Source organism: Punica granatum, chromosome 6, assembly GCF_007655135.1.
Source record: "Punica granatum isolate Tunisia-2019 chromosome 6, ASM765513v2, whole genome shotgun sequence".
NCBI classification, from domain to species: domain Eukaryota; kingdom Viridiplantae; phylum Streptophyta; class Magnoliopsida; order Myrtales; family Lythraceae; genus Punica; species Punica granatum.
The window spans coordinates 20,449,514-20,460,322 of NC_045132.1; the positions used below are offsets into that span (position 1 = coordinate 20,449,514).

The window sequence follows — 10,809 nt, forward strand, 5'->3', positions numbered from 1 at the left end:
CCTAATTTATAGACTAATCTAACTTCAATATGAATTAATTGAGACCCATCAGGTTTCAGGATACGAGGTGGCCATTGAAAAAAAAAAGGGACATGATTTTGAGAGAAATATGGGGAACATAACATGAGACAATCATGTGTTCGATATTATAATGTTTTAATGGAAATATTTATTCGCAGGGACGAATGAATGAATCTTCCATTACTTCATGTACAAATGTAGATGAGAGTGTACTGCCTCCTCCACCTCCATCCATTATTTTCATTTTTCTCCTTTTTCATCGATAAGAAGTAGCAATAATTTCTCGATGAATTTCTTCCTATTAATTAAATATAATTTTCAAAGGAGGACGAAAAAAGAAAAGAATTATCTCTTTATCTCTATGCCTCTTATAATTGCAACCCATGTCCCCACATGTAACATTGCGGGCTCATCATGTATATATAGTCAAAGCTTTATTGAGATAAGCCCCTAAATTAATGGTCTCTTATTGATTAACAATGAGTTTATATATAACAGTAGCTAGCTAGCTAGCTAGCTAGGTAGTTGAATGTGTGCAGTTTAGGTATATACGCAACCGGGCCCCCTAGCCATATAGCTTAATCTTGCCCTTAGGTGGAACAACATTCGGGTAATTAAATAAGAACTACAAACACGAATATGTAGCTTATAACACCCACATTATGTGTCTTTTGCTCGTGATGTATTCTTGCTTTAGGGTCATCATTGCGAGTCCTTTCTATAGGTATTGTTGTTGCTAGAGAATCATGATCTTAAAAGAATCAACAAGATAAGGCCAATTCAAAGAATCACAGTTATTAAGATTATCTTTTAAGAATCTGAAATCACTACAGATATATTACTGTCTATATCTACTGATAATTGTGCCAGTTGCACTGGCTTTTTAGAATGTACAAGAGCCAGATCTCCTCAAATTAAGTTACTTAATATAGCATATATATGTGTATATATATATATATGCATTGGGGGGAATTATTAAGTGAATTGACGGCCAACCCAATGAGCAGGTGGGTGCTGCTGCCTAAGCAAGCAAATTAAGATGATAATAAAAAAAAGAATAGAGATGATAGAATGTAGAGGAAAAAAATTAAAATAAAAAATTAGGGAAGTAAAAAAGAAAAATAGTAAATAATAATACCAAGCTGGTGGGGCCAAAGTGGTGTTTGTCTGGTCAGATTGGGGACAGTGCACGCTCGGTCGTGCCCCAAGAGCTGTCTATTTAGTCGACCAATTAAGTGTCAGGACCACTCCCCCCCCCCCCCCCAACCATCTTACTATATAAGAACCCTTCCATGAAGTAGTTGCTCCTCATTCAAATCACAATCACCCTCTTCCTTCATAAGTTCTTCAACTCATCATCACTGAGAACCAAACCTCAATTTAAGCTATATTTAGATTATAATGGCGATGATGAAGATGAGCAGCAGCGGAAGCAAGAGGAGGCTATCGAGCAGAGGGCTCGGGGGCGCCCTCCGGGAGCAGAGGGCTAAGCTCTACATCATCAGGAGATGTGTTGTCATGCTCCTCTGCTGGCATGACTAGCTTAGCTTAGCTATAGCTAGTAGAACTGAACTGATGCAAAGTCTCCGTTGTCCTTTTGGTGTCGGCTGCATTCCCGGAGAGGCATCATCAATCGATTGAGCTTTGATATGGAACCGGGAAGCTGACTGGGGTAAGAGACATTCAGCTACGGCACAGTCCCTCCCTAGTCCTAGCTAGCCCCGGAACCTCATATGAAGAAAGCGATACTGATCGTGGGTCCTGTATCGCGGAAGCCGCTCCTGAATATGTTACCGAAGATCCAGTGTGCCTCATGGTTATAATCTTCGATACTGGATCTGTCTCTCCTTAAAGAAGGGCTTACAATCAGAGGCCCGTTTCCCGCTAATAAGTGTATATATATATACTAGTAACGATGATGGTGAGGCTAATGAGCGAGTTTTGTACCGTGTGGCATTACGCCAAGAAGATATATGTACACTGGATATATTAAATCTTGACATGGAATGAATCTTAATATATTCGTTATTCTTTCACCTTATCTTTGCATATGATCTTCTTTAATGTGCAAATCGTGCCTATACGTGGATGAGTTGCTCTTATCAACAGGAAATAATGGCATACACTTGGATCTAGATTCTGTAAACCAGACCAGAAATGACCAAGTAATACTTCTCCATCGGATGTGAATGTGATGACCAGAACAATTAGAACCTACTTGATCTTCAACTATGATGAGTTTCGAATTTCATGGTATAATTAAAATCAATGAAGCATTTTTGATGATTAATTCAGATTAATTTCCTTAAAGATAATCAGTGGCACTAACAGTACAAGGAGAACGTGATTATAAGTTGTTTTAGATAAAAGATAAAATTATTAGATCGAGAGATTAGATTAAAAGAGAGGCGGCTCTACATGATGATCAGTTTCTGAATACAAAGGTTTATAGGTTTAGACCCGCTAATCATTACAAAATGAGATCAATTTGGCCCATTGTATCCCCAACCTTTTTCTGCCTAATAATTAGGAAAATAATTCCAAAAAGTGATGATTATACTCATTATAGTGATCATAATAATTAATCCATATATATGTCTCACTAACATCTATGACTTCGTTTTAATATAGCCAGGAATAGTGTTAATATGATGGAATCACGGGCCCTGCTCCCCTTGAACATGTCTCGATGAGAAAAGAAATCAATCTAATGCGGTTTTGTGCCACTCTTTAAATCTCTTTACATGCTTACGCATTGTAACTGAGCAGTCGTAGTTATAGTTCTAGTTGAGCCCGTGTGATTTGGCCGCCATAGGCTACCGTTGGGCAGCATGCAGAAACTAAATTAAAAAATAATGCCTAATAATATTTAATGTAGTTTGTCACATATTATTGTCCAACTAAATATAACTACTATGCATGAACTTGTTCTTTATGAAGGAAAAATCTTCTAGTGATGATCCTCCTGTCTTTGACCTAACGACATCAACTTATCTTGAGTCCAACCACTTTCTAAACCTTGTCTCTTCAACCAAACACTCCATCATTCATCCCATATCTGTTTATTAGTTTATGAATATTCACCCATACATCACATAACACAACGTTTGGATTGGACCCTAGTTGGAGGTAGATGGTGGGCCAAACTTTTTTATCGTTGTGATCCATCAGTTGTTCTTCGAAATATATATATATATATATATATATATATATATATATATGTGAGTATTACACAGCTACGTGACGATATAAAGCTCAACTAACATGACAGATGCAAAGATGAGGAGAAAAATATTATGGATTATAACTGCATTTTTACAAGTATCAGTTTATTGATCGAGTTTTATATAATTACATTCTTGTAATATTCGGTGAATATTTTCTCATTGTTCTCCATAGCACTCTTCGATCCGCCACGTTCACGGTTGAAAATGTTCTTCATCCGACCGAAGCTTATGTGTGTGTGTGTGTGTATACACACACATTGTGTTTGTATCCTTTCAGTAGAATCACATCTTTTCGACCAGTTGTCCTTTTTCCCTTTGGACGAACCCAATGGAAAGAACAAAGAACGCATGGCAATGGCAAAAACATCTTGGTAATTACTAGACAAAAGTGTGTTGCCCTATCTTATGTTGTCTAATACTCGGGTAGGAGGACATACATGCATATATATCTACTTTATTCGGTACATCGTACGAGTACACGTACCCCCGATATATTGAACCCTTTGCAATGAATATCACGAAGAGCATATTGTAGAAGACCCAAAGCACCTGTAAAGTTGTGGTCTATGTTACTAGTTACAAACAACCGAGCCATCCCCAAGAGCTTATGGCCTGCACCTCCCGAATCGGGAAACTTCGATGTTGTAAAGTTAGCTGTCTAGGACTCTTCCTATTGCAAAGATATGTAATGGCACATGGTCACCGATAATCAAAGTCTTTATCCAAGGGTTCTGCAAGAAGATTTGGACGGCATAGATAGATACATATCATAGCAATTTGCAGGTTAGTTTTGAGCTGTCAGGGTGAGTGGGGTATTTTTGTATCCCACTGCCGGCCAAACCCCACAATATTTACACCAAGGGGAGAGAGTAATACGAACCACAATATTACACGCGAATTGATTAGTAAACTCTTACGAGTTTACGCATCTAGAGTATAAAATCGAGTGACTTAGATTAGAATCATAAACCTAAACTCGGGCAGAATCGCACGCAAATTTGGTAAACTCGTAATAGTTTAGCCGAGTTCAGTCCATTTATATTTTATCTAGATTTTTTTTTCAATTAAAAAGGAAGTCGAGGCTTAAAATAATGAAAGATGAATTCTAAATAACTAATGAATGGGTACGGGTAGTCTCACTATGTACTAGATATCAAACATGTGACCTCTAAATTAACAGACAATGACGTACGTCATTGCGCTACACTCTTTTTTTTTTTATCTAGATTTTTCTAGAGAAATAAAGCGTGTGGCCCATCCAACCATATGTATTTAGCCAAAATTGAGTTTTTTGACTTAAAAAAGTTTCTAACTTGGACAAATTTGTGATTTTCCCCCCTTCTCCATCCGCCCTGCTGCTCCTCCGTTAGCTTTCTTCTTCCATATCCCCATGACTCTTCAATTAAGTTGCTGGTGCATCATTCAGGATTAATTTTGATTATGAGCTTGGCGTGGAACTTTATACTTATGTTATTGGAAGATCATATTTTTTTTGGTATTTATGTTTTTGAATCTTAATTTGAGAGATATACTTTATACGTGAAATCTACAAATCCACGGTACGAGTTTACGATACGAGTTTATGGGGCTCCTCCATAATTCACTTAAACTCTCGAACTTGATAACCTTGCACACAACAATCACATTACACAGCACATGCGAATACAAAGTACGAGACAAAAATGTGAAAATTTTTTCTGTCCGAGTTCTTACTTGTTACTATGGTCTGTTTTCGTCTAAATAATCATGTACGATTTGATTTTTGGCCACTTGGTAATTCTTTCGGGGCGACGAAGGTGGTGAGAGACAGACGTTGACAGGCTTACCAAACAAATGAGTCCCATTGCACGTGCGTCTTCTTCTCTTTTTCAAACCCCACCAAACCACCATGCCATGTTTTTCTTAGGTCCTTTTCCAATCACCAGACCCACCCAAACACAGATTTAACTCCTTTCCTTCCTCCTCGCATCTCTCGTTGCCTCCAATAATTCAATGCATGTCATATATCAATCCTACAAATGAATCCAATGTATACTTCCAAGGAGCTTTCAGAGGCCACTCGATTCATAAGTTTGGTAAACAATTATTGATCCTTACTATGCTCGTGTACATATCCCTCAATTTGCTCGACCCATGATATCGCTTCATACTAGTCACCTCATTTTGGTACGTGCAGTGAGTGGACTTGTCGTGCTACACGCAGAAGTTTAGGACAATGATCGGATCCACGAAATTTGTTTTATCCGACGAATTCATACGGACTAACAGAAGTAATGTCAAATCGTTCACGAAGCAATGTGGAGATACAAGAGCCAGAAAAACTCAAGAACTTCCCTTTTTTTCGAAATTCCTCGTGAACATTGCAAGAAATTGCCATGGCAAAAGGCCAAAAAGGAAACTCCAAGTCCCAATTCTTTTGTGTTTGTTTCCTACTTAGAATACGAAATTGTGAAAATTGCCACGTAATCTTGGATCGTGAATAATGTGGTAAATATAATAAGTTGTAACTTTTATAAAAAGAAAAAGAAAAACGATCGCTTTATCAGCAAGAAGTGGTTCATTTCCTAGCAAAGAGACCCAATGTCAAGGACTGCCCTACAATTATTATCATCAATTAACCTAAAGTCAGTTGTCCCCTACAAAAGTGCAAAGCCAACATCTGCCAGCAATTGGAGCCTCCCTTGTGGGATATTTCCATACCAAGAAGAAGAAGGGGCCTCGATCGATCCCTATCCATGACCAGGGCAATGGCAAGAACTGCTAGTTAATCGTTCTCCTCTAGGAATTGGCATACATTGGCCCCGATGGGCCTTTCTGTCCCCCTCTAGGTACAACATTCCAACTTGTGTATGATCTGTGATGCAGCTAAGGTTCATCCAATATCTCCCATGCTTTGAGCTGAATGATTTTGAAGCAGTAGTAATCTTGTCGAAACTCCCGGGAGCTCAATGACGAGGAGAGACCCCACTGGTGTTTCTATTTGGTTGTTTTGTAATGACCAAGTTCGGATGGGCCTAACTAATAATGACTGCAGTGAGCTTCAACAAGAGACTACCCGAACCTCGTTGCCTGTTGCAGAAAACTAGCAGAAAAGAGGGGGATTTTGTCCCCCTAACGGTTGCCCCATGTGGGACATTTACTGGCTTACACGAAGCATTTTCACCTGTCCTTATTCTTCTGGACAGTTACAGTAGAGAGCATGCTTGGCACCTTATGCACGATAAAGCTTCAGCTTTCTCGTGTAAGTTTTCCTCATGAAGAGCTCAAATGGAATTAGGTGATGCCCCTCATCGGATTGTCAGCAGAAAGATTTCAAGCACTTTAAGAACCTCGACTGAACCTAATCTTTTCAACATCAGCCATTACAAACTTAAGCATTTACTGAAGTACAGAGGAGCCATACCAGCCCTATATATAGTGTTGTTACTGATCCACTTTCATACACAGTTGATCACTTTAGCCGTTAACACTCACAAAAAGCTGGTGCCAAGTTTTGTGCCACTCCATGTTTGGCCAGCAGTACATCACATTTCAAGCGTGGATTAAACAGGCTAAGCCTTCAAAAGGAAAAGCAAAAAGTCGCATCCTATATACTTATCTCCAAATAGCCCGGAACAGTCAGTCACCCACCTTTCCTCCCCAAGAAATAAAGCTGTCCTGTGATCCAAATTCCTACAAAGGAAAAATGGGAAAAGCATATAGAAAATAAATTCCAGAGAAATATTGAAGGGGTTAGAAATGTTTCAAGTTATGTGTGTTTCCTGATGATTTCCATAAAACTAGTTTTAGATTTTTCTCTTTTCTAAATTACACTTCACTGGGGAAGTTGTTTTCTAGAAAATAAAAGCATTTTCAATCTTAAACCTGAATGCCCTTGGCCGGTGTGTCTGGAAACACTTCGTATACAAAAGACCTTTGGACCAACCAAGACGCCAGGTGCCGATTGCAACATCCTAAGTATCCAGAAGATGTTCTCTAAAATTTGTGAGCAATGTAAGTTTCTAAAACCAATTTCTTAAAAACAGTCCACAAAACATGGTACTCGTTCATGTTTTTAAAGACAGAATATTCTTTAATTCAGTTCCAAACATGCCGTGAGCTTTGAAGGAAGAAAAAAATGTAAAGGGGAAAATAATCAGGGGGAAAACGTACAAGTTGGCTCAGCCGGAAGTCAGGTGGTGTATCGAGCTCCAGATTTGCCGGATCAAAAGTAAGATTTTGGCACTCCTCAAGATCCTTCTTCAGGTTCTCAGATCCTAGCTGGACATAATCAGAGAGACGGGGCTTATTATCCTTCAAGGCCTCTCTCTTCTCAGCGTCGTTCCCATCCCTGTTAGGAGATTGGCTTTGAAGAAGCTCGTCGCAAAGGGACAGTCCTTCCACAAGCTGTTGGGAGTCCAAAAGGTACTGCGATTCATTATCCCACCATTTCGCTTCCTCGTCGGCCTGCTGATTGTTGTCATCCGTCATTGGATCAACAGCATTCTCTCCCACGCAAGGCTCATGTGTTTCCGAGTTTAGTATTTCACATTGGATTTCATTATCTACAGATTGCATCTTGGTAGCATGCTTTGGGGGAACACACAAAGGGAAAAAAGAAAACAAGGAGAAAAGAAAAATCAGTATTTCTGTGGTGATAAATATACATACTAACACGCATATGCTAAACCTTAAGGCAATTCTACAGTGTGAAGATACTTTAGAGATAATTTGTTGATAAGTGAGTTCTTTTGAATGGTTCATGTTGATTTAAGGAAAGCGGAACACGAAAATCAGAAAGTGGCTGATGAAAGCCTATATGGAATCATAAAAGTGCAGGTCCCAATCTCAGGAATTAATTATGAGTATTGGTAAGTAAATGCAATGCCAACGCACTATTGGTGTTACGCTCTGTGCTACAACTACGAAGTCCTATAACCTGGATATTTTCATAAAAGAAACAAGAAACTATTACTTCAAGCCACTGAGTAGGAGCTAATAGTTTTACCTGAACACTCACATCTGCTTCACACGGATCCTGCCCTGAAACAAACTCCAAAGACCGCTTGTCTGGACGAGGTGGATCGGGAGTCACTGACTTCGGAGTGACAGGGTCCACTTTTACACTCGCAGGATCACCACTCTCGAGAGGATCATTCTCATTCTTCTCCCCCGGCTTGACTTGCTGTTGCTGACAGAATATTTTTGAGATCACATACTCCCCATCCCTCTCATCCTCTTCTGTCCCCAGATGATACTGATGCATAACCCAGTTAGTCTTCTCAGACTTACCTCCCCTTGTAATGCTTGTATAGAGGACCATAATCTTTTTACACCCCTTCTGGACCCCATCGAGAATCACTGGTTTAGTCCTTCCAGTCTTGTGCCAGCGAACATCCCCAAAATCATCACCAAGAATCTTCCGGCGCTTTCTTGTGCCGGTGTTGTATGCCTTGATGGCCCGATGAAAGAAGTGGGATACACTTCCATCTTGCTTGACACCTGAAAATAAAAAACCAGAGATATCAAAAGGCTAATGGAGTACACACCAATAAGTACTTATGGGCTAGCTGAGTGGTTTAAGAGAAGGCCTGGGCACATTCTCCAGAGCCATCCATCATCGAACAGGCTGAGCTGCTGAACTATGCATTCAAAGGTTAAGCCAGAGGTTCGACAGGTTGGTGCCGGAAACAAATATAAAAAATACTGCAAGATATAACATTTGATAAATTGAAGGAAAATAAGACCATTTCATATCAAGAATCAGATGGCCCATTTAGTGACTGGACCATTTGGCTCATATAGTCTGGCCTGGTTTTCCTCGAGGCATTACAGGCACTGCCATCGTGCAATGGTTCCATAAGAAACTCAGAGTAAATAAAAAAGCAGAAAAAAACTAAAATGTTATGCAGGGGAGTCTCCCTTACCAGGTAAATTCTGAGGATGTGTATAACAAATTCCATCTTCTTGGTCCACAGTCGGAATGAACTCGTCAATGAAAGGGTGGAGTTTTAGACATTCCAGCCCAGATTTTGCAAGCAAATGCCATATTATTTCTTGATCAGATGGATCAAACTTTACACCTCTTGGTAAGCCTGGCCATTGTTGAGCAACCTGGACGAAATACAATTCTGGTTAAGTCAAAAGTTACAAGAATTTTCTTCACTACTAGGAGAGAAAACTCCATAAATTTTAGACCCACAATAAAAGCAGAACTTAATTTTGAATTTTGTTGGTTTGCGTAATTAAGTACGATTATTCCTTTAGATATAATTATGCCATGATGATTTATCTCAGAAGAAAAGAAACTAGTCGACTGCGGAAGTTCTGAGGCATCACTAATAGAAACCAGAAAGCTAGAGAAGCTTACATCACTATTGTCAATAGTATATAGGCAATTCGGGCATGCCCTGGTTGGATTGCTTTTCCACTTAACACTCTCGGGATTGTTTGCACCAGATGCACTCTTGATCTTCGTGGCAATTCTGTTGCTGTCCACCAGCCACGATGTCCTGAAAAAATCACATTTGAATGATTTTGTAAGCAGACACTAAAAATAACTACATCCCAGATATGAAGCCCAGGTTCATATCAAAACGACATTGAGAGAACCAGCACCGAGAGCGCTTGAAATTGGAGAAATCAAGAAAGTCCTCCAATGAAGCTCAAACACGATGCATCAGCAAAGCTAGGATGCTGAAAGAGCTATACTGGCTTATAATGGACATAGAGTTATATTCCTGACTCATGAGGAACCAAAACCATGGAGAAGCTCTTTAAGAAATACAGGATGACTTAGCCCACATGAAGAAGGAGACTATTATCATCCGCAAAAATATAAATGCCAATAAATTTGCCCATCATACTACATGTACACAGCATGCTAAAGGGAATAATAGTACAAATTATAAACCATGAGAGCACCAAGAAGTACTTTCACTGTGAGAGTTATTCACTTCAACCAAGCCTATAAGCCCTTCTCATGACACTCCATGAACATGAACAAGCACCTTCTCACAAAGATCACTGAAATCAAACTCATTGAACCAATTACACGAAGATGTTCAGCAATGTCCAAATCCTAGTCTTTTATCATCAGCTAATAGTTAGTTTCCTGACACTCCTAAAGTTCTAGGCAAGGGTAGTAGTGGCTTAACAACACGACATAAAACCCGCAAAGCCTTCAACACTGTGCTCTTCAAACAAGTCTAAACCCTGAAATGGGATTAATGGACAGCACAAATCACTGTTCCAAAATTGGATTTTCAAACTTTATAGGAACATTCTCCCTGCCCACATTGAAAAGTACAAACTTTTTAGCCCCAGCCGGGCGGATCATCAGCTTAAGCGCGTAACACGGACTATTCATAACCTCATTTGAACCAAGTACTCAGCTTTTATCCAATGAATCGACTTCAAAGAGAGTAACAGCAGGAAGTTCGGAACAGGGCAATCATCTACCGCAGGAGTACTGAAACCCCATTACCCAATCCGACAGATTACCAACAGAAGGCTTCATCTTCATGCAAAAAAACCGAAACTTTCACACATATACCGGACAGTTACGGTCCTACGCTGCTGA

The 10,809-nt window shown here is 39.5% G+C and overlaps 2 protein-coding genes across 2 annotated transcripts in view; one reads left to right on the plus strand and one right to left on the minus strand.

The window, feature by feature from the left end:
- The first annotated feature begins 1,309 nt into the window (after window positions 1-1,309).
- On the plus strand, window positions 1,310-2,057 carry LOC116210277. The gene has a single exon (XM_031544126.1). It carries the CDS (start codon window positions 1,423-1,425, stop codon window positions 1,561-1,563), a length of 141 nt encoding a protein of 46 aa, XP_031399986.1. The 5' UTR covers window positions 1,310-1,422; the 3' UTR covers window positions 1,564-2,057.
- A 4,511-nt stretch (window positions 2,058-6,568) lies between these two features.
- Window positions 6,569-10,809, minus strand: part of LOC116212240 (SUPPRESSOR OF GAMMA RESPONSE 1) — a 4,387-nt gene continuing 146 nt past the window's right edge. Inside the window, exons 2-7 of the mRNA XM_031546807.1 lie at window positions 10,783-10,805; window positions 9,598-9,739; window positions 9,155-9,341; window positions 8,236-8,729; window positions 7,401-7,817; window positions 6,569-6,920 (exon numbers count right to left, since the gene is read on the minus strand). Coding sequence (XP_031402667.1) covers window positions 6,867-6,920; window positions 7,401-7,817; window positions 8,236-8,729; window positions 9,155-9,341; window positions 9,598-9,739; window positions 10,783-10,805 — 1,317 coding nt within the window. The 3' untranslated portion in view covers window positions 6,569-6,866. The remainder of the gene's footprint in view (window positions 6,921-7,400; window positions 7,818-8,235; window positions 8,730-9,154; window positions 9,342-9,597; window positions 9,740-10,782; window positions 10,806-10,809) is intronic.

Bases quoted from the DNA above. Each gene is read 5' to 3' on its own strand.
- LOC116210277 (XM_031544126.1), top strand. From the start codon at position 1,423: ATGGCGATGATGAAGATGAGCAGCAGCGGAAGCAAGAGGAGGCTATCG.